The sequence below is a fragment of the Ambystoma mexicanum genome, chromosome 1q (assembly GCF_040938575.1).
Source record: "Ambystoma mexicanum isolate Mex_15411 chromosome 1q, UKY_AmexF1_1, whole genome shotgun sequence".
In the NCBI taxonomy this organism is placed as follows: Eukaryota; Metazoa; Chordata; class Amphibia; order Caudata; family Ambystomatidae; genus Ambystoma; species Ambystoma mexicanum.
Window position 1 is genome coordinate 354,784,410 of NC_090922.1, and position 24,479 is coordinate 354,808,888.

The 24,479-nt window shown below is 44.5% G+C and overlaps 1 protein-coding gene across 4 annotated transcripts in view; it reads left to right on the forward strand.

The window, feature by feature from the left end:
• Positions 1–24,479, forward strand: part of NOD2 (nucleotide binding oligomerization domain containing 2) — a 561,668-nt gene that overhangs the window by 235,469 nt on the left and 301,720 nt on the right. For all 4 annotated transcript variants that reach the window (XM_069639465.1, XM_069639468.1, XM_069639461.1 and 1 more), the window contains exon 4: positions 291–2,097. In XM_069639465.1, coding sequence (XP_069495566.1) covers positions 291–2,097 — 1,807 coding nt within the window. The remainder of the gene's footprint in view (positions 1–290; positions 2,098–24,479) is intronic.

The window sequence follows — 24,479 nt, forward strand, 5'->3', positions numbered from 1 at the left end:
TTATCGAGGCTATTTCCCATGGATCACCACATGTGTGCACAATAGCCACATCCACAAATAAACTGAATGGCAGCTGTTGTCAGGCTGCGCAATGGAAGAATGAAGCTGGAAGTGCAGTAGAACTGTTTCTTTGGTATATTTCATTGTAATACGGGGCTTTGCATAGGAAGGATTCACTACCGATCCATGACACTAGAAACATGTTTTATTGTTTGATTATGATGGTCTATATTGATAAAAGGCCAGGGAAATTTAAAAATGAAAACTTGCTTTTTATGTTTGTTTTGCAGATGACAGGTGGACGAAATATCAGAAAAAGCTGAAGTCCACAGTCCTGGCCCAGTCCTGTTTTCTGAATACTTATGATGGAGCTGAAAATGTGCGCCTAGAGGACGTTTACACAGAGAGTGTTTTGGAGCTGGCAAAAAAGATCAGCGGATTCGGGACGGCACAACCCTACAGTAACCTCGTTGGCCTTAAAGACATTTTTAATGCGGGTGAATCCATGAATGAAGATGCAGACACAGTGCTGGTATCAGGAGAAGCAGGAAGTGGAAAGAGTACCCTGCTTCAGCAAATACATTTCATGTGGGCTACAGGCAAAGCATTCCTCAACTTCTCGTTCATCTTCCCATTCAACTGCAGACAACTGTGTTGCATCGAGAAGCCAGTTTCCCTAAAATCTTTGCTCTTTGATCACTGCTGCTGGCCAGACATTGACCAAGAAGATCTACTCCAATCCATTCTTGACCATCCCCAGCAGGTGTTGCTCACCTTTGACGGCTTTGATGAGTTCAAGTTTAAATTTACGGATGAAGAAAGACACTGCTCTCCCACGGAGCCTACCAGTGTTCCCAGCATCCTTTTCAATCTTGTTCAAGGAAACTTGATGAAGGGTGCCAGGAAAGTAGTCTCCAGCAGACCCGGCGCCATAAGCGCGTGTTTTCGGAAGTATATCCAGAAGGAAGTTTGTGTGAAAGGGTTCTCCCAAAGAAGCATTGAACTTTTCATGAGGAAGACTCAAAACGACCTCCGGATTTCAGAAACCATCATCGATCTGTTGAATACAAATGCTTCTCTACATAGCTTGTGCCGTGTTCCTGTTTTCTGCTGGATTGTTTCCAAATGCCATAAGGAACTGATTCTGGGTGGATGTTACTTGCCGCAGACCATGACCGATATTTATTTATTAAGTTTGAGACATTTTCTGTTGCACACCTTACCAGCAAAGGAAAGAACAGAAAACATACTTTTTATGAAGATGAACACAATACACCACCTCGGTAAACTCGCGCTGTCTGGTTTGGGGAATTGCAGTTATGTATTTTCTGCAAGACAACTGAAAGAAGCAGAGGTGAGCGAAGAGGACCTTTCTTCTGGGTTTCTTATACTTTCTAGAAACTTCTCCCATGACAGTTTGACTCGACATTATGAGTTTATTCATATTACGTTTCAGTGTTTCTTCATGGCATTGCACGTGGCCGCGAATGATCAACTGTCGTCGACAGTTATACGCTATTTGCTTACCCACACTAGAAAGAACGTTGAATGTTCTTTGTTTAGAATGTATTCAAAAATGTGCTTACGGTCAGTACATGGCGAGGAAAGGAAGGCGTTGGCAATGTTGCATCACGCTGAAACGTGCAACCTTCAAATGGCGACCAGCTTTCTGGCAGGTCTGCTGTCCAAAAGACATTATGATCTATTAGTGGAATCATGGAAGCCTGAAAAACTGCCCCAAAAGCAGACATTTTTTAAACAGTGTTTGGCGAAAGGCATACAGAAACATTTTAAATCCATACCTCCCGCGGTGCACGGTGAAAAGAAAAGCATGCACGCCATGCCAGAGTTTGTCTGGCTGATCAAGTGTATCCACGAAATGCAAGACAGCCATCTTGCAATGGAGGCTGTGAGTGACTTTGAAGCAGAACATTTGAAGCTGACATACTGTGGGATTGGTCCGTCCGAATGTACTGCGCTTGCCTTTGTGCTGAAATATCTCAAGAACCCGATTGGCCTGCAGCTGGATCACAACACAATTGGAGATCTAGGAATTGAACAACTTGAGCCATGTCTCAATTTATGCCAGGCACTCTAGTAAGTCCCTTGTTTTCTATTTTTTAAGATAAGGGTCTTCAGAAGAAAGTAAAATGCATAACTACTAAATATGTGTGTGAACAATTTAGTCATTCAGAGGATCCAATCATTAAAATAATACAGCGTTTATTTTAAGATGTATTTTGCTCTGCTTAGTTTTGATGGATTGGTTGATTGTTTATTTATTATGCGCTTATGCACAAATGTTTCAAAGCGCAACCATGCAAGGGAGGGGAAGACATAGGGAAGACAGGACAAACGATCTTACTAGGCATGGTACATTCAGATTACGCAGGCGAATAGAAAAGGAAGTGCGTGGGGGTGGGGGGAGGTAATCGGAACCAAGTGCGCCCAGTCCCCTCAGAACATAGGTTAAGTGCAGACAGATACCACTCTCATGGGTCGTAACCGAAGTGCAATAGTGCTGTGGCAAGTGCAGGAGAAGAGGGAAGGTTGAGAAAGAGGCTGTTGCAGTAGTCCAGCTCAGAGAGGATCAGGGCTCTAGAGACGGTGAGCCTCTGGGGGAAGGTGAGAAAAGGTAGACTACCTCGGAGAAGGTGCAGTGGGACTTTTTAGAGATGTCTGCGATGTGAGACGAGAAGGAGAAAGTGGAGTCGAAGATGACCCCCAGATTTGTTACCTCGTTGGTAGGTGAAGGCGCAGGGCCAAGGGAGGCCGGCCAGAGAGTAAGAGGGAAGGCAGGAGCAGGGGTCCTGATGAGGACAATCTCTGTCTTGCTGGCATTGAGGCAGAGATTTAGCAATGCACTTTTAAAAAAACACTTAGTGTGCAGTTATAGTATTTCAATTCTCTGGTTTCCTTTCAGCAATATCATAGGGGCAGGGTGGGGAAAGGATGTCACCTAGCCTTAAATCCCCCCACTGCAGATTGACATTACATAACTCAATGGATACAGGGAAGGTGACAAAATGCAGCCTTTGATCTGATTAAAATCACAGGAAGTTTATACAAAAGTGTTAAACTAACAAATATCTTGCTAGTATTGGTCGATGCTAAATGACACCGTGCCTGGCCATCGTTTTCTTGCTGAGGTTTTGCATTAGCGGAGTGATGGCTCAGGATATTTTTTCATTCGACTATTGAGATTTTCACAAACATAGGATACTAGGAAAACTAAATGGTTTACTATGGGGACCCTTAAAAGATGTACATTTAAATAAAATATTGTGTTACTGTATTATTACAAATATACATAGTATTATGTATACAGCACAAAAACCCAGTACTTTAGTAAGCTACTTAAAATATAGAAATACAGCAAAATACCATTAATAAGCATACGTCACCTTCTCATTGATTTATTCACATGTACACAGGTTATTATTTCAAATGTACTTAACTGTTTACAGCTTTCAACACCAACAGATGTGATAGAGTTGATTCTACAGTTAAGCTTGATCCTACTCTGTGTGCCTATATTGGCCTTCTGACTACCAGGTATCATTATATTGACATTGCAACACATCTTTGCACAAGTTGTCACAGGCCAAGTTCCAAGGGGCTTTAGCATAACAGACAACTATGGGATTGGGGTTAACCGAGATAAATGGGGGAAAAACAGGATAAATCAAACTTCCTTCTAGGACTGTGATCCTCAGTACTGCATTCTCTCCCTCATCCTCTGGGGTTCTAAGTGCCTTGCACTTCTTTCTTGTTTTGGATGTTGTCTTATCAGGATATCACTCGCTCCCTGTCCTCAACACCTTTTTATACCACCACCACTGAGCCTTGCGTTGGCAGGACAATCACCCATCACTTTATGATCCTAGACAGGATTGCATTGGTAAGTTGGATGTTGTCCTTAACCTGTTTTCTGACTGCGAGAGAGCACCTTTGCTCAATTTCCTCAATCAGGTTGGGTGTTTCTTCAGAACCCTGCTGTGGATCAATCCTCCCTTCTTCCTTCTTAGTACTCCTTTTCTCCCTGTACTGGTTGACTCACCTCCCAGGGAGTGCCTGGTGACTGGACCTGAGTGGTAGTGGTGCACGGTATAAATCAACATAACATAACACAACTTCTCTGTCTGTCTGTCTGACCAACTTTCCTCCTCAATGTTCTGCCACTCTCTGATCTGTTTTCACTCTGCTCTTGACGGCTCCTCCACTTCTTCTTTAACATCTTCTTGCCCCCTATCTACTAGCTTCCATCTCCTTCTTGATCTTTTTCTGTATTCCTGTTATTGCTCCTCTCACTCCTTTTTGCTCTGGTGCTCTTTTCTGTACTTCTGCTCCCTTCCATTGCATCTCTGTTGCCTCCTCCTTTCTGTAACATTCTCGCCACTTTTTTCCTCCCCGCAGCTCCGCTGACACTACCTTCCCTCCTCTGTTATCCAAAAACCTCACCACCTCCTTTCCTCTGTACAGTTCCTCTGCTACTTCCATCTATCCAGAATTATCCAATGTTGTCACCACCCTTTCTCTGATACCACCTCCTCCCTGCACCATCGCCTCTTCCTCTTCTGCACCTCCAATACCACTTCCTCAATATCACTCTCCAATGGTCTTACTCCTTCCTCTTATCCCTTGTGCACCTCTCATGCATCTTCCGATTTTCCACTCTCTTCTTACTCTCTCACCATCTCCTCAATTCTGCTTCTGTCCTCCTTGCCACCCTGCTATGCACTAACTCATTGTTCTCCCCTCCATCTGCAAACTCCTATACTTCCTTTGACTGTTTGCCCCTTTATATGTTTGAGGGGGCACCTCACAGATTTGTTGATTACGTGATTAATTTCTGCTGGAGCTTTTTGTGAAGAGAACACTGAGATTGGCTAGCTTGCTGAGGAACTACAAACTTCCTAGCTGCTTGCGTTTGCACTTCAGAATCCACTTGATTGATAGTTCAGTGGTTCTCAATTGTGGCTGCGTTCAGGGGAGGACTAGCTTACAGGGAACTCTGGAGATTTTCCGGTGGGCCTCTGCATCATGGGCTTTTTATTTTCACATTTTCATTTGGGAAAGGGTTTGGACTTGCTCAATGTGTGCAATATGGAGCCACTTTAAAAGACATTTTTAAAGAATGGGTAAGTTATTTTACTCTTTATTGCTAGGCAGTTAACCCCCTTTCATAGCCCCGATTGGCCTACTAGACCTCTCTTCCCTCATTCCTTCCTCTAAGGTCGTTAGTGGTGGGGTTTTGTCAAAGGTTATAGGCTGGCACCAGTCCGAGGATGGTGATGAAAGGGGAGACAGAGGTGTCATCAATGGACCTTCTCTGCGTTCTACTACAAACAGCTGATGCGGCACCCATCACCCCCCCCCACCCTCATTGTCATCATCGAGGCTATTACATAGGGCTTCCTCACTACCTTCATGCTCGTAGTCCTATCGATTAGTGTTTTTTTTTAATTGAACTTGTTAAATTTTTGTGTGAAATGTGTATGTTATTTTCATAAAGGTATTTTTATCTGAATTTGGATGGAAATGATGACTTTTTAGTCATGTTGTATTTATTGTATTTCGCTATTGTCGTTTTAATAGTTGTGTAAGGTTTATTTTCTTTTTAATTCATAAACACAATTTAAAACAGTTTAAAAAAAATCATATCATTGTGCCTCATGAGAGAATTATATATCCAGCGTAAATTATCGCCAACTGGAATTTATATTGATATTTCAAGTGACAGACAGGTTTTCTGCTATTTAATACACAATGCCAGAGGCTCAGTGTTTAATTATGCACAACACAGTAATTGAAAAGAGAGAAGTATTCAGACTCCTGCTTGCATTTTTCTGCCCCTGTTAGAAACACTAATGAAAAACATGCTCACAATGTTTTGAGAACTGGATATTCGTCTGAAAACGGTCAAATGACAGCTATCCAATAAAATGTTTATCTGCTCACTTTGCCCCCAGATAGTGTAAATGGAAGCTTCACATTGGCCACAGAGAACCGCACGTCAGTTTCACATTGCCCATACAGTATTCTACATTCAATTTCACATTGTTCCCAAAAAACCTCCATACCCGTTGTGTTGCCTGCCTCTCCAACAAACAAAAAAATGCCACATGGCCTCTTAATATGACTGACGGTTTGTGGTGCACCCAAAAAAAACTTGCCATGCAAGATTAATTTTGTCCATAAATGCTGCACTGGTTTCACATTTTAAAAAGTAAAACATTCTACGTGTTTACTTTGCCCAGAGAAAACAGTGCTAAGCCAGTTTCAAATTGCTGCTCAAAAATACCTCATGTATGTTTCACATTGCCGCCAAGATCTGGACTGGCTGGTGTTGCACTTTCCCTCTTTGACTGATATTAGGGATACTAACTACCGGAAACTAGACTGATGACTCTGAGCTGTGTGCACATGACGACAGGAGGCCAACTAAAATTGGTCTCCAGAATAGGGAAAAAGCCCCATGAAAATCTAGTTTGTCTCAAAAGCCCTGACCGATATCTTGAAAAGTTCTGATTCATTTTCTTACAATTTTATCTGCCTGATGCATAGTGGATCTTACATCCGCTATTGGCCACAAATGCCAGCGTCTTGCCTGATTAAGTGCCATCAGCCCCATAACTGCTGCTAGCCCAGAGCCGCGGCACAACAACTTCCCCTAAATATGTCTGTGCCAATTTCAACTTCTGTCCAGAAACTTGCCGTGCCAGTTTCACATTGTCTCTAATTAAATGCACTATGGTAGTTTTAAATTGTCTAAGAATAATCAGATAATGCTAGTTTTACATTTCCTCAGTTAAATACATCTATTAATAGTATAAAGGGTTCCCTGTTAACTCTTTCAACGACTACAGCCTTTTTAAAGCTAAAAAAAAAAGGGCCGGTTACCCGGTTAAGCTAATCCTTGTGCCACCACATCAGCCCAATAAAATGACCATGTCATTTTAAGAATAATAGCCATACACACAAGACCTTTATTTAGGTAAACAGCGTAAGAGCAGGCACCGGCTAACACAGGCTGGTGGTGGCAGAGCTTCACAGATGCTCAGAATGAGTCCCTACTGAACTTCCCCCATCCCGTGCGCCATCCTCTATACTTCTATAAGTGCCACAAATACTCTCTCAAATTACTGCTGGTGAAATCCTTCACTTGTGAGTACACCATTAACACAAAATGTAGTTGCAATCACTACACTATCATATGCCCTTCTTTCTGTGTTCCTTTTTAATCCCATTAAACTGTACAGTTGCAATCACACCTCTGACCTGCATAGCAAGTACCAGACTGTAAATACCCGGTCCCCAAACAATGTGAATAGTATATAGGGATACCTTCCATTACCATCAAAAAGATGTGTGGCTTGCATAATGTGACAGGTGGTTACACCCCCATTTCGTATGACCTGTCATTAGTCCCACCCCTTCTTCAAGGTCGTGCCACACCCCTTTTATCAAGGTAATGCCCAGCCCCCATTATCTAGGTTGCACACCTCCTCCTCCCCAAGGCTGAAGTAGGCGGGACCAAGGTGAGCGCAGCCCGGCCAATCAGCAGCTGTGGTGGGAGACAAACCCAGGCAAAGTTGAGGAATTTGATAAGAGGGGGAGGGGGTGAGTTAGGCGAATGGACCAGTCAGCGGTGTGGTAGGCCAGAAGAAGAACATAGACTCTAATTACACTAATTAGACTAATTAGGATATTTGTATTAAAGAATAGGAATAGAGCATATCTTTCCCTATTCTACAAGGCATCCCTACCTAACAAAACTAACTAAGGCGCTCAACAGTAGTCAGTGAATGTCCCAAAATATATCTCTTGCACTGCTTTTTGTACTGGCTACTTCCTTCTAGAGTGAGATGAGTATTCCAACATTAATTCTTATTCACTCTTGTTAGGTTTTCTTTATCTTGTCTGTGACGATTGTGAGCATTCCAATAATGATTGTCATTTACTCCTCTTTTTGGTCTCTTGACATCATCTTGATCGTAACGGTGATGCGGGTGAGTGTTCCAATAAAACTGCTCATTCTCTCTTCTTTTTGGTTTTGTGATGTTATCATTCCCTTAACTGTGTTGAGTATGAGTGTTCCAATAATGCATCTCATTTAACCTTTGTTCGGGTCTTGATATTATCTTTCTCGTAACTGTGACAAATCTGAGTGTTCCAACAATCGTTATCACTAACTTCGCTGGATTCCCGTTAACCAGATTACCTTCCCTTTGTAGGGTTAACATCACAGGTTTCATGTTTTGTGAGGATCAGCTTCCTTTCGTCTCTTTCGGGCGTCTCGTTTTCTCTCATCCGTTTCTTCTTCCTTTGTTCATCTTGGATGGCGCTCCAATATATTGCATCCCGGATTATATCGAATGGTCTCAGCACATTATCTGGACCCCTGGTCCACCACGGACCTCCCATTCTCACGCCTCCAGTCTAGGTGTCTTTCTCCTCCTTGGCTCCGGGACACTGTGCATCCTGATTTAGTTCAGCTGGCCTCTTTGCTACCAGTGGTAGCACACCCAATACCTCTTGGTTCCTCAGAGCTATAGGACACTGAACATCTCATCTCTACTGCTCTCTGTTGTCAGCACTTGTCTGCGTTTGAAGTTTACAGGCTGTGTTTTCATTTTCCCCTGCTCCTCCCTATTGTGGGGCTTCCCCTATGTAAGAATCTGTATCTTTTTCTGTTTCTCTGGTTAATTCTATTCTTCGTCCCAATGGAATGGGAGTTATCAAGGAGGTTTTCCATTGAATGTTGCGAAGAACACATTTTGGCCTTTTCTTCACAGATAATGTTATCAGGAAGTCTTAAAGATGGTACTTTGGAAGGTCCTCTAGGAAGTTCCTCCTAGAATGGGAGTCCTTGTCCCCAAAGGGGGAGTCTCTACTGGTGAGGTCCCACTTGCCTCTACCCTTATGGAGGGTATTACGGAGCAGGCTCACCTTCCTACCCTCATAGGGGAATTCCCCTTTGGGGAGAAGGGAGGAATTCTCACGATTAGTCCCAGCAGCTAGAACATATCTGAGCATAATATATACAAAATATCTTTGTCCAGTATAGTTTTAACGCTGGTGTATGTATTTAAAAAAACCAAGATGTTGCAGAAGCAAATTTCACAAAGATTAAAGAAATCCTAGAAGATAAAAATGGAGCCCCTATGCTATCTATAACCAAGCCCAGTAGATTTGGAGGATAATGCTACCGACGGCATAGTAGAAGCTGTTAAACAATATCATCTGTTTAGTCAACCTAGTGCCTATCAAATTTGCTATTGAGATGAAGATATGGGAGACAAGGAAACAGAGGCAACTATCAGTAAAGCAGAGGTAGAGGTTTTGCAAGAGAGACCCCAATCCCCCTCCACACGGAGGATGTCAAAGCAGATGACAATGATAGTGCCATAAACCGAGTCTCAAATTAAGCCTCTGGGGGCAAACCTTTCAGGGCCCTTGGAACAAAGAAATACTGATTCTCAAGGGAAGGAACTGACATCATATCTGCTTTTTGTAAAGGAAAAAAGACATACAAAAAAACTAGGAAAACGAGTGGTAACAGTAGAAGACCAGCGAACACATTCAGATCTAATAAAGAGTCAAACAGAAAATCAGAGTAAAAAGGTTTGTACTGAAGAAGAGTCGAGAAACAGATCTCTGGTTTTCCAGGTTTCAGAACCACTTTACCTAGGAGAAGCGGGGAGGATGTGATTCTAAATAAGAAACAATTGGAAACAGATGACCCTGAAAATGGTATAGACCTCATGGACTTGTCAGTGTACTCAGTAGAAAACTCAGACTCAGAAACGGTACAACAAGTAAGGACACTGGAAAAAGACTGTGGAAATCAAGAAAATAATGATACTCAACAACTGAGCCCATACTTTACTTTGAAAAAAAGACGAGAAAAAGCATTAAAGATCTCCGTCGAAAGAAAAGCAGTCAGACCGTACTCACCGGAAAGTGAGAAGGCAGAGAAAGAACCTAAAGGGAAAACTCCGGCCCAAAAGGCTACAAATTCCAGGAGTAGATCATCTTGTAGCAACAGAGAGATCAACAGCCAGACCCGGGAGAATGGTCAATTAACAAATCATCGAAAGAAAGATCAAAAGAGAAAAGTCCTGCCAGAACAAAATAGGGGACGAAATTCAAGAAAAGAAAGTAGACCTAGATAAATAAAAAGGCACCCACATTCCATACAGTAAAAAGTTGGGAAGTGAAAGGACTTTTAAACTGGAACGGGTGGGGGAATTTCGAGATAACTTGATCTTGAACCGGAAAAACATCTTGGCACTAATTAATTGTATTCCAAAGCTGAGGCAGATCAACTCTGAAGATATAAGAATTGTTGAGTTCAGCTTTGTTGTGATTGTGTCTACTTACCTATTCCTTCCCTTATAATCAGGTCCGTGTTGATTCTGGAACAGGAGAGTTTTCAAATGTTGGGCTATGATCTGTGGGACTGCCGCACAAGAGGTGCTAAAACACAACAAGAAAAATGACAACAGGTGCCTAAATAAAATACGCCCTCAAGGCAAGGGAGAACATCAATCTGTACCAAAGAGGCACCATTTCTGCCAACTAAACGGTCGATACAAACAGAGGAAGCGACCTTGATCGAGAAGTCGACCAGTTCCCTCGAAAGGTCTGACCAAAGAGTAGAGCTGAACAAAGTTGGACAGGATGGAACCTCTCACCAGGACTCATTGAATAACGGCAGATACTCAAAAGGACCGCTTCAGAGGATAAAAATTACATTTGCTCAAGAAGTCATAGATACGGAAAACGAACAATCAACATCAAATAAAAAATTCAAGGAGAGGGAAAAAGATGACCGTTCTAGTTGGGAGTGGATTTCGAAAGCCCTAGTCAGAAAAAGTTAGCCATGCATGGCACGGAAGGACAGAACGGATGAGGTTGGGATTGATGTACTCAAGGATTTGGGGAAAGATACTATTGCTATGGGCTGTTGGAACACTTGAGGGTACAGCCACCCCCTGGCCAAGAGTGATGTCAACTTAGGGGATTTTGACATCATATGTCTCCAAGAAACGTGGTTAACCAAAAAGCCATTTTTGGAGGGTTATGAAACTCATCTTTCCCCAGCGGCACGATCGGAAAGAGGTCGACCTTCATCAGGTATGATGACTGCTATTAGATCTGGATCAGGGATATAGCACATAAAAACTGTGATATCAAATATCCACATTCAAGTGTCCCTTTTAAAGTGGTCTAAGCAACCGATGGAAAACAACAAAAACAATTCAAAGGAAGAAGTAATGATCCTGATAAATACATACTGGAATCCCGCAGTGATTAAGAACAAGGATTACCTAGAAATGGCAGATAACATCTTGCAAAGAATACATTTGGAGTGGATGCCGAAATGTATTATTCTGTGTGGAGACCTTAATGCGGTTTGCCCAAAACGCAATGTGGTATTGGAAAAAAGGTTCCACTGAATATGGTCCGCGGACACTTATGCATCAAGGCAATGTCCTCCTGGGATCTTCAGAGTCTAGAATCATCAATATCTAGAAACAAGTCGATAATACCGACATGGGAAAGAAATAACCAGACGGCAAACTTAGATCACATATTTGTCTCAAAGTAGATGTTGAAGATTATAACTGTGTTTGAGGTCGTGAGAACAGTTAATAGTGATCATAACCTTTTAAAGGTAAAATGGGCCTGTACAAGAAATACCAGACCGAATATGGCAGTGGAGATTGAGGCTTGCAAGAGAGGAACAAAGTTAAGACTGTCTGCAAATGCAGTCATAGAATTGACTGATACATATACTAACATTTGTAAAACAAATCTGTTAGCAGGCTTGAAAAATAACATCGATTACCAACCTCTGCTAGAAGTCTATGAAGTTAAAAGAAATGCCTGGCCAAACAGTAAATTAAAAACTCATCTAGACAAATTTAACAAAAGTATTGTGGAAGAGAGGAAACAATTACAGAAATTAAAACGTCAAGCAAAAAAAGCAAACACTCCAGAACTTGCGATACAGGCAAAAGCTGCAACAAGGACATACAAAAGTGGGCTAAGACAACAAAGAGAGAATATTAACCAAGCCGACGCTGCTGCAATGTTGAAGACAGTGTGGAGTAGGAAAACGAGAGATTTCTGGACCCTAATTAGAACAACGTCAGAGACTCAAAATAACCTAATAAATAATTTTGTGGGAGAAGAAGCCTGGTCAAACCATTTCACAAAGTTATTCCAGAAAGTTGGTCACTCTATCTCTTTTAAACAAGACCTGTCAAACATACCTCTTAAACAAGATCTGTCAAACATACCATGGGAGAATACCTGGGACCTGGATAATATTAAGAGAAAACTTGTTCGTTTGAACAAATCAAGGGCCCCGGGTGTCACGACCCACACTCTGAAGACCCCCTGGCCAACCTATGGGCCAGGGAGAGTCTTGACTCCAGTCCCCACTAAACCCAAGAATTTGCAGCTTTGGCCTTCTTGAGGCCAGTCCTGGCGCCTTTGGTGCCAGGCTCATGTTTGAATATGGACTTATGCTTGGGAACTACTTTTCGTTAATGCCAGTCATGTGGAGGCATCCACATAACCTGGCTCCTTGAAAGCGGGCTTGCAGTATAGTGTTTTTGGGTGTGGTACCATGGGGACTATTTTACCTGGACTTCTTTCTTGAAGCTATTTAAACCACACCCGAATGGACTGACACGCTTCGCGTTAGTTTGCATTTCTGCAACGGAACGCTCACCGTGTTCAGCTTCAGCCACGAACCTCGGAAGAACAGCATCTGGAAAAAATGGAAAAGACATCGTGAGAAAAGTCAGCAGCTTACCTGAACTTCATCGCCAGCGGTCCGCAGCTCTTCCGACCATCATCCGGGAACCAGCGCTCCTTCGGTTCGACGGACCTGTAAAAGAGAAGAAACAAGGCATTAGACATTGTACAATTAACGAACCATGCCGAAAGGCTTCCCTCACCAGCCACTCCTCAATCAGCATCACTACGGGAATTCCATACTCCGGCCGAGTACCACGACCTGTGGAGAGGAAAAGATAACAGGTTAGCAAAGGCAAGGCATCTTAAGCGCAGCGTATAGCACCTACTCACCGCATCAAGGCGCTCCAAAAACGCCCATACTTACCGGCGAAACACAGATTCTGCCTTGCCACATAATGGACTTCCGCATACCTAAGGAAGAAAAAGACATTGTTTAAAACAGGCATGCAAGGACAGCAATGTTCATAGCAATAAGACCTACCTGAAAGACTCAAGACGGGCCGGCATCAGTGAAGCAACTCGATCGCCATTGCCCACCAAGCACAACGCGCCCCTGTCAAGACAGCAGGACGGAGAACCCGCCAACATCTAAAACAAGGTGAGGAGAAGTCCAGAAGGGTCGCAGACCTACAGGGAGGTGGGAGGCTGCTTACCCCGGTTGCCCAGTCCTGAACATAGCTTACCTGTATTCCAGGCAGAACTCTTCCGCTGGTCGCATCTGGACATCGCAAGGAGCGACATCTGAACCCCAACTGCTGGGTGGCACCCCCGTGAAACCAGGTGAGCGTAACAGAACGGGAAGCCTCCAAACTAAAATCCGCCTGGGCGCCATGGAAACCTCAGAATTAGACCAGTTGGCCAAACTAATAGGAGAACTGCGCGCCGAGGTTCATTCTGCCCGTCAGGAGACTAATGCTCTCCGAAGAGATTTAATAGTGACTAAGGAGCGCACTGAAGACATTAGCAGACAATACTTGCAATCACAAGCAGGCCAGACACCCCTACCGGGAAGCAACCCAACGATGCAGAATCCTACCCTGCCATCCACTTCTTCTGCTCCGGTGCAAATCATGCTTCCAGGAACAATTCCTTTGGCCCCACCGGAGCGATTTACAGGTGATCCATGGAAATATGCCACATTCATGAATCAATGCCGCCTTCACTTTCCTTGCAGACCAGGAGCATTTCCAAACGACCAGACTCGGCTGGCCTTTGTCTTGTCATACCTGAGCGGTAGCGCAGCAGACTGGTCAGTTCCATTGGTGACACATGATGATCCTTTGTTACATGACTTTGGGGGATTTCAGAAGGAAATGGAGAAACTTTTTGCTCGTTTGCTCGTCATACCCGAGAACAAGCAGTGGACAATGAACTCCTTTCCCTCCGACAGGGAAATCAGGACCTGTTAACGTACATTGCTACTTTCAACAGATTGGTCGCTGAAGCTAGGTGGCCTGAAAACAAAAGAACCATGTTGTTTCATCGGAGTTTACGAGGCAAATTAAAAGATGTTCTAGCTCAAGTAGTGGACGCTCCTCGAGACTGTTCAGAGTTCATAAACTTGGTTGTACAATTAGACCACTGGCTGCAAGACCAAAAAGCAGATCGCTCCAAAATGGATCCACGGGCGGTGTATGTTCGGTCTAGAGACAATGTAACTCATGCACAAGAAAGTCCTGCAGAGCCCATGCAACTTGGGGGAGTGCGACCCCCATTAACAAAACAAGAGCGAGATAAAAGAAGGCAACAACAACTGTGTCTGTATTGTGGAAAATCTGGGAACTTCCTGAAGGACTGCCCGGTGAAACCCCCTAGGAAGGTTGTTGGGGCCACGGAAAAAGACGAAGAGAAAGAATCTCAATCGGAAAACTACCCAGCCGGGCAAACGTAGAGGACAGTTTGTCGAGTGAGGGAAAGGAGTCACCGACCTCACACTTTGCAATACCAGTGATCTTGATCAATAACCAACGGTCGTCCAGAATGCATGCCATAGAGGCTTACATCGACAGTGGGGCAGTCGGGAATTATACTGATCAAGATCTGGCCGCAGAGATGGGACTTCCCTTATGTTCCAAGCCGACTACAGATAAGGTGACTACAGTAGATGGGACTGAAATCGCTTCCGGACCCGTAACCCAATGCACAGCTGAGATAACATTGCTGTGTCAGGACAGGCATAGGGAACTCATTTAGTTTGACCTCATCAAGGCGCCTCAATTTCTGCTTATACTAGGGATGCCATGGTTAGTCGCTCATAATCCTTTGATTAACTGGCGAGCCAGTAAATTAACCTTCCCCAGTGACTGCTATCCAGCCTATTATTATCAAGAACTGAAGACTGCTTTCAGTAATTCTACGACTCCCGGAACTACAACATCTATCTTAGGTGTAACCAGTACTTTACCTGAGGAATACCACGATTTCCAGGATGTATTCCAGAAGGACCAAGCCAATACCCTGCCGCCCCACAGGCCCTATGACTATCAAATCAACCTTGTTCCTGGTGCCCAAGTCCCCTGTGGAAGAATCTATGCTCTGAATGAACCTGAAAATCTTCATCTGAAGTCCTATCTAGACCAGTACCTCGCAAACGGATTCATCCGTCCATCGAAGTCCCCGGCAGCCAGTCCTTTGTTCTTCGTGCCGAAAAAAGAAGGGGATTTAAGGACCTGTATTGATTACCGCGCATTGAACCAGATCACTGTGAAGAACCGTTACCCTTTGCCACTTATTCCGGAAATGCTGGATCAGGTCAAGGACGCTCAAATTTACACAAATTGGATCATCGGGGAGCGTATCACCTGGTTCGGGTCAGAAGCGGCGGCGAATGGAAAACCGCTTTCCGTACTAAATATGGGTTATTCGAATATCAAGTCATGCCCTTTGGGTTATGCAACGCGCCGGCAGCATTCCAATACTTCATGAATGACGTCCTGAGAGAGTTAATTGTTGTCTGTGCCCTAGTGTACATGGATGATATCCTGGTGTACTCAACTTCTAAACAAGACCATATCAAGCACGTCCGTTCAGTCCTCGGCAAGCTCCGTGAACATCGTTGATTTGCCAAGCTGGTAAAGTGCTTTTTTCATGTAACCGAAGTGGAGTTCCTAGGCTTCATCCTTACTCCCGGAGGCATCAGGATGGACCTGCACAAGGTCGACGCCGTTCTGAAATGGCCATCACCGACGTCAATAAAGGGAGTACAAAGTATGTTAGGCTTTGCGAACTTTTATCGTTGGTTCATACCAGACTTCTCCCAAATCGTACACCCAATCACTGTGTTGTTATGAAAAAATAACAAGAAATTCACGCAGAAAAAGCCTTTCAGGAACTAAAAAAAAGATTCACCTCAGCACTGATCATACGACATCCACGTCCAGACCTCCCATATATCGTAGAAACGGACACTTCCAGTATAGCAGTGTGAGCTGTCCTCTCACAAAGAGATCCCAAAACTGCCCAGCTACATCCAGTGGCCTTCTGGTCAAAGAAGTTTTCACCTCCAGAAATTAATTACGCCATCACCGACAAAGAACTCTTGGCAATCAAATCCGCCTTCAAAGCCTGCCGACACTACCTTCTGGGAGCCAGACACACCATTACAGTTATTACTGACCACCGAAACCTGCAGTATCTTAAAACAGCAAAGGCCCAATCTTCACGCCAGCTGCGATGGGCTCTCTTCTTCGCTGAATATGATTTTGTCATAACTTTTCGACCAGGCGTCAAGAATGGAAAAGCTGACACACTTTCTCGTACTGGAACAGATGACTTGGTTTATACAGCCCCAGATCCAGTCCCCATCATACCTGAAGACAAACTCTTAGGCCTGACTACAGCCTTAACCCACATGGAACTGAAAAAGGAAATTCAACAAAGCATGAATCCGGATATCCTCCTTTGAGAACAATATTCCACCCAAGAACGCTTACCCCTTTTTAAGGGCCGCCTATACATACCCACCAAGAACCTACAACAACAAGTCATTTCAGGTTACCACGATTCCCTAATCGAAGGGCACCCTGGAATCACCAAGACCTTAGCCAAGGTTAAACAGAACTTTTGGTGGCCTACCTGGCGAAGAGATATAATCCAATACATTCAGTCTTGTGGAGTCTGCGCACAAAACAAATCGCAAAAACACAAACCATCTGGTCTTTTGAAACCTTTGGACAGTCCTCCAGCACCATGGCACACCCTTCCCTCGACTTCATCACAGATCTGCCTACCAGTCAAGGGTTTAACACCATCCTTGTAGTCGTAGACCTATTCTTGAAAATGGCCCACTTTATTCCACTCAAAGGCCTTCCAGATGCATCCACTCTAGCCAAGGTATTTCTGGACAATATTATTAAATTACATGGGTTCCCATCAGTCCTGATCTCCGATCGAGGTAGTCAGTTCATTTCCGACTTTTGGAGAAAGTGTTGTGCAATGGCGCAAATTGACGTCCGGCTATCCAATAGCCATCACCCCCAAACGGACGGTCAGACCGAAAGGACCAACCAGACCATTGAGCAATACCTGCGGTGTATGTTGCATCACGAGCTGAGAGACTGGAAGGACTTACTATGGATAGCTGAGTATGCATATAACAACTCCTTACATTCCAGTACTGGGCAAACACCTTTTTATACCTTATTTGGTAGACACCCGCGTACCTCAGAATTGGATCTCTCAACCAATTTAGAAATGCCTGCGGTTAAAACCCTTCACACCAGCATCACTCCGGCTTTCAAAAAGGCCAGAGAACATCTAATTCACGCCAAGGCCAAGCAAAAACAATTTGCCGACCAACACAGGACGAAGGCCCCCGATTATCAAGTAGGAGACAATGTTTGGATAGCCACTAAGTTTATACCCATCAAAGGAACCCGGACCTTTCAACCCAGGTATTTGGGACCCTACACCATCAAGACGATTATAAGTCCAGCGGCCGTCAAGTTAGATTTACCATCCAATCTACGCATCCATCCGGTATTTCATGTGTCCCTTTTGAAACCAATGCAACCTGGTACACGGTTTGAAGCAACTGACACAAGAAGAGGTAGGAGGGTATTTATACTGCTACACCAAACACCCCTCCAAACTAGGGAAACAACCTTTTACAAAAATACAGAAGGTTCGGTGAACAGTGTGTTATTCAGGTGATGCATCTGTCTAAGGCCAGATCAGGTCTCCTACACTACACATCAAGAGCATAATATTCTCCACAGCGGAGTATAGGAACACATGACCTGGTTAGTGCTACTCATTGAACTTTCAAAAAGGAAATCTTATCACAGTTTAAAAATGTTTTATTCAATAAATTATCAATAATTAAAAACAGAGAATTCTTCAGAGGAACAATTCATATTTCGTAAACACAATACAATGAAAAAATGTAAACAGTGCACCAGACAACCTCAAACAAATATTATATGAATTGCAGTGGCATAGAAGGGAACCAACTGTAATCGGGTTCCACCCTACAACATACAGAAAGGAATCTATAATCACAGAGAAATATTTGGTTGTATAAAACGGAGCAACCTAGGGTCAACTGATTCGCCCACACTGTGCTCCACACTAAATTGCACCAAAGTACTCACACTGCATCATACCCAAACAACCCAACATGTTTCATTCCTCATACACATTCATCAATCAGAGTCAAGGGAAATTCATCAGGGGCTCATATTCAAGGACAGACACCATTCACAAGAAAACAGTAGTTTGTATAACTTTAGAAGCTAAAGCGAGACGGCTCAATGGCCATTTTGTTTATGGAAATAGGCTAAGCAGAACCTCCTGGCATCGTCCAGGGCTAGCCGCCGATATGCACTGTTGTTGTGCTGCCACGGTTCAGGGGCGAACTGGGATGGTAGATGCAGTTTAATTGCTCTTATCACCAACTCCTCGATTACTGAACCGGCCAAAGGAAGATGCTTGCCACCTGTAAACAATCAAATATTTGGATGTGGGTAAATAAGGGTCTCAACAAATGGACTCTAGTCCCACCAGAATGTTTAACAACTACAATTCTGTGGAGTAAACTTAACGTCAATGAAAGAGCTCCAATCCCTATAACACATCGTGAATCTAATGCCATTATCATAGCTGAATTTAAAATTTAAAGGTCTTCTACCCATAGTCGTGAAAAAGCACAACAAGACAGAAAGAACCCACCGTAGGGACAAATGGGGAGGGGAGAAGAAAAGGAAAAGACACTATTCCACATCGTTGGAGTTAGGTTGGTCATTTATAAAAACATCATCACTCTCTCGATCTAACTTACCCCCCACATACACATCTACCCTCTAGCTCAGGGCAGAGTAACGAAACTCAACGTCCCACATAGGAGCGGTACTGTATCTGGGATTCCCACAGCATCGTGCTTGTGGGGTATTGGAAAACATCATGATATTATAGGTTTGTGCACCAACCCCTATAATCAGGAGAGAATAATACAATCTCCGGATGCCAGCAAGTCCCCCTCGAACCAAAAACAAAACAGACGTCTGTACGGGTTCATACCTCCTTAGGTTGGTTTAGCTCTCAGTTGGACTTATCCCAATATGTATCTCATTGTTAAATACAGACAGGCCAGCAACAACCGCTCCCCTCCAAATAAGAAGAACTGTTAATAAAATCAAGAGAGGAGGAAATGCATAAACATCATAGACGTTAGTGTCGTGCCCATATTAGTACAGTGTACGAAAAATAATTTAAAATCGTACCTGTACAATGTTTAGTCGGTCAGTTGAAAAAAGATGCACCCAGAATTTAACTGGGTTAGGTCAAAGCACTTAAACATCCAACTGTCGTTCAATGGCGGTAAACAGCACCGAGAGCGAATCTAAGTAATGTTGGAACAGCAAGACCTGTATAGAATAGAAAAGCAGAGGTCTAAACAGGTGTCTCATACTCCATCAACCCAGCAAAACGCTGGATAAAATAAAGTGTTAGTAAATCAATTACAATACTGCTTAAGAAAAAAGTGAAAACTAACAACTATCCTCAAGCAACAACTCCGTCCAGCAATTACCTATTGTTAGGAGTTGAAAAAGTCCTCAGAGCGAAATAGCTGCGCTCTCCTCGTTGTGTAGTGGCTCTCAGTTCGTGTCGGCACTCGAGTCCTGAGAAAAGCAGGATGTCCTCAAGAATGCTTCCCGGGAAAGGTGTTTTTAAATGGGTACTGGCCAATCGGCAGCACGGCTACGTCCACGCTCGCCTGTCAAAATCAGAGGCAAGTTGATACTTTGCAGGTGTGTGGTTTGCCGCTGGTCCTGCTGATAGATGGAGTCCCTGGCTCACCAGTTCTACTAGCGAGCTGGTGGCCGTAGACTAACACAGGAAAAAAGAGCCGCATCAATAAACAATTCCATAAGGTCTCAAAACCCCATTGGGTAAAAACCCATAAAAAGATGCGCAACAACGCACATCGCGTATGTTTTCAAAAAAAGAAAACAAGCGTTTTCTTTCCTCCCTTGAAAAACACGCTAATCAACCCGGCCATTAGCTCGAGGAATCACCCACCTCCCAAACGCCAAGCGGCACAAACACCATCTCGACGTGGGGGGGGGGGTTTAAAGAAAAAGGGAAAAAGAGACACAGGCAACACGAGGGCAAAAACACGGTTTGAAGCAGCACCGAAACCCATTCTTGTCGACGGAGAACTTGAAATCGAAGTTAAAGGCATACTGGATTCTAAGTACTCATGGGGGAGATTAAACTATCTAATAGAGTGGAAAGCTTTTGGACCTCAAGATAGATCCTGGGAAACCTGTGAAAATGTTCACGCACCGCGTCTGATCAAAAGCCACCATCGAAGCTTCCCAACTAAGCCTGGGCCGGACAGAAGGAACACCTTGAGAGGGGCCTTGGGGGGGGGGAGTGCTGTCACGACCCACACTCTGAAGACCCCCTGGCCAACCTATGGGCCAGGGAGAGTCTTGACTCCAGTCCCCACCAAACCCAAGAATTTGCAGCATAGGCCTTCGTGGGGCCAGTCCTGGCGCCTTTGGCGCCATGCTCATGTTTGAATATAGACTTGTTCTTGGGAACTACTTTTCGTTAATGCCAGTCATGTGGAAGCATACACATAACCTGGCTCCTTGTTGAAACCAGGCTTGCAGTATAGTGTTTTTGGGTGCGATACCATGGGGACCATTTTACCTGGACTTCTTTCTTGAAGCTATTTAAACCACACCCGAATGGACTGACACACTTCGCATTAGTTTGCATTTCTGCAACGTAACGCTCACTGTGTTCAGCTTCAGCCATGAACCTTGGAAGAACAGCACCTGCAAAAAAGGAAAAGGCATCGTGAGAAAAGGCAGCAGCTTATCTGAACTTCATCGCCAGCGGTCCGCAGCTCTTCCGACCATCATCCTGGAACCAGCGCTCCTTCGGTTCGACGGACCTGTAAAAGAGAACAAACAAGGCATTAGACATTGTACAATTAACGAACCATGCCGAAAGGCTTACCTCACCAGCCGCTCCTCAATCAGCATCACTACGGGAATTCCATACTCCGGCCGAGTACCGCGACCTGTGGAGAGGAGAAGATAACAGGTTAGCAAAGGCAAGGCATCTTAAGCGCAGCGTATAGCGCCTACTCACCACATCAAGGCGCTCCAAAAACGCCCATACTTACCAGCGAAACGCAGATTCCGCCTTGCCACATAATGGACTTCCGCATACCTAAGGAAGAAAAAGACATTGTTTAAAACAGGCATGCAAGGACAGCAATATTCATAGCAATAAGACCTACCTGAAAGACTCAAGACGGGCCGGCATCAGTGAAGCAACTCGATCGCCATTGCCCACCAAGCACAACGCGCCCCTGTCAAGACAGCAGGACGGAGAACCCGCCAACATCTAAAACAAGGTGAGGAGAAGTCCAGAAGGGTCGCAGACCTACAGGGAGGTGGGAGGCTGCTTACCCCGGTTGCCCAGTCCTGAACATAGCTTACCTGTATTCCAGGCAGAACTCTTCCGCTGGTCGCATCTGGACATCGCAAGGAGCGACATCTGAACCCCAACTGCTGGGTGGCACCCCCGTGGAACCAGGTGAGCGTAACAGAACGCGAAGCCTCCAAACTAAAATCCACCTGGGCGCCATGGAAACCTCAGAATTAGACCAGTTGACCAAATTTATAGGAGAACTGCGCGCCGAGGTTCATTCTGCCCGTTAGGAGACTAATGCTCTCCGAAGAGATTTAATAGTGACTAAGGAGCGCACTCAAGACATTAGCAGACAATACTTGCAATCACAAGCAGGCCAGACACCCCTACCGGGAAGCAATCCAACGATGCAGAATCCTACCCTGCCATCCACTTCTTCTGCTCCGGTGCAAATCATGCTTCCAGGAACAATTCCTTTGGCCCCACCAGAGCGATTTACAGGTGATCCACGGAAATATACGCCACATTCATGAATCAATACCGCCTTCACTTTCTTTGCAGACCAGGAACATTTCCAAACGACCAGGCTCGGCTGGCCTTTGTCTTGTCATACCTGAGCGGTAGCGCAGCAGACTGGTCAGTTCCATTGGTGACACATGATGATCCTTGGTTGCATGATTTTGGGGGATTTCAGAGGGAAATGGAGAAACTTTTTGCTCGTCATACCCGAGAACAAGCAGTGGACAATTAACTCCTTTCCCTCCGACAGGGAAATCAGGACCTGTTAACGTACATTGCTACTTTCAACAGATTGGTTGCTGAAGCTAGGTGGCCTGAAAACAAATGAACCACGTTGTTTCATCGGGGTTTACGAGGCAAATTAAAAGATGTTCTAGCTCAAGTAGTGGACCATCCTCAAGACTATTCAGAGTTCATAAACTTGGTTGTACAATTAGACCACCGGCTGCAAGACCGAAAAGCAGATCGCTCCAAAATGGATCCACGGGCGGTGTATGTTCGGTCTAGAGACAATGTAACTCATGCACAAGAAAGTCCTGCAGAGCCCATGCAACTTGGGGGAGTGCGACCCCCATTAACAAAACAAGAGCGAGATAAAAGAAGGCAACAACAACTGTGTCTGTATTGTGGAAAATCTGGGCACTTCCTGAAGGACTGCCCGGTGAAACCCCCTAGGAAGGTTGTTGGGGCCACGGAAAAAGACGAAGAGAAAGAATCTCAATCGGAAAACTACCTAGCTCGGCAAACGTAGAGGTCAGTTTGTCGAGTGAGTGAAAGGAGCCACCGACCTTACACTTTGCAATACCAGTGATCTTGATCAATAACCAACGGTCGTCCAGAATGCATGCCATAGAGGCTTACATCAACAGTGGGGCAGTCAGGAATTATATTGATCAAGATCTGGCCGCGGAGATGGGACTTCCCTTATGTTCCAAGCCGACTACAGATAAGGTAACTACAGTAGATGGGACTGAAATCGCTTCCGGACCCGTAACCCAAAGCACAGCTGAGATAACATTGTTGTGGCAAGACGGGCATAGGGAACTCATTTAGTTTGACCTCATCAAGGCGCCTCAATTTCGGCTTATACTAGGGATGCCATGGTTAGTCGCTCATAATCCTTTGATTTACTGGCGAGTCAGGGTATTAACCTTCCCCAGTGACTGCTCTCCAGCCTGTTATTATCAAGTACAGAAGACTGCTTTCAGTAATTCTACGACTCCCGGAACTACAACATCTATCTTAGGTGTAACCAGTACTTTACCTGAGGAATACTGCGATTTCCAGGATGTATTCCAGAAGGACCAAGCCAATACCCTGCCGTCCCACAGGCCCTATGACTGTCAAATCAACCTTGTTCCTGGTGCCCAAGTCCCCTGTGGAAGAATCTATGCTCTGAATGAACCTGAAAATCTTCATCTGAAGTCCTATCTAGACCAGTACCTCGCAAACGGGTTCATCCGTCCATCGAAGTCCCCGGCAGCAAGTCCTTTGTTCTTTGTGCCGAAAAAAGAAGGGGATTTAAGGACCTGTATTGATTACCGCGCATTGAACCAGATCACTGTGAAGAACCGTTACCCTTTGCCACTTATTCCGGAAATGCTGGACCAGGTCAAGGACGCTCAAATTTACACCAAATTGGATCTTCGGGGAGCGTATCGCCTGGTTCGGGTCAGAAGCGGAGACAAATGGAAAACCGCTTTCCGTACTAAATATGGGTTATTCCAATATCAAGTCATGCCCTTTGAGTTATACAACGCGCCGGCAGCATTCCAATACTTCATGAATGACGTCCTGAGAGAGTTAATTGATGTCTGCGCCCTAGTGTACATAGATGATATCCTGGTGTACTCAACTTCTAAACAAGTCCATATCAAGCAAGTCTGTTCAGTCCTTGCCAAGCTCCGTGAACATTGTTTATTTGCCAAGCTGGAAAAGTGCTTTTTTCATGTAACCGAAGTGGAGTTCCTAGGCTTCATCCTTACTCCCGGAGGCATCAGGATGGACCTGCACAAGGTCGACGCCGTTCTGAAATGCCCATCACCGACTTCAATAAAGGGAGTACAAAGTATGTTAGGCTTTGCAAACTTTTATCGTTGGTTGATACCAGACTTCTCCTAAATCGTACACCCAATCACTGTGTTGTTATGAAAAAATAACAAGAAATTCACCTGGACCGAAGACGCAGAAAAAGCCTTTCAGGAACTAAAAAGAAGATTCACCTCAGCACCGATCATACGACATCCACGTCCAGACCTTCCATATATCATAGAAATGGACGCTTCCAGTATAGC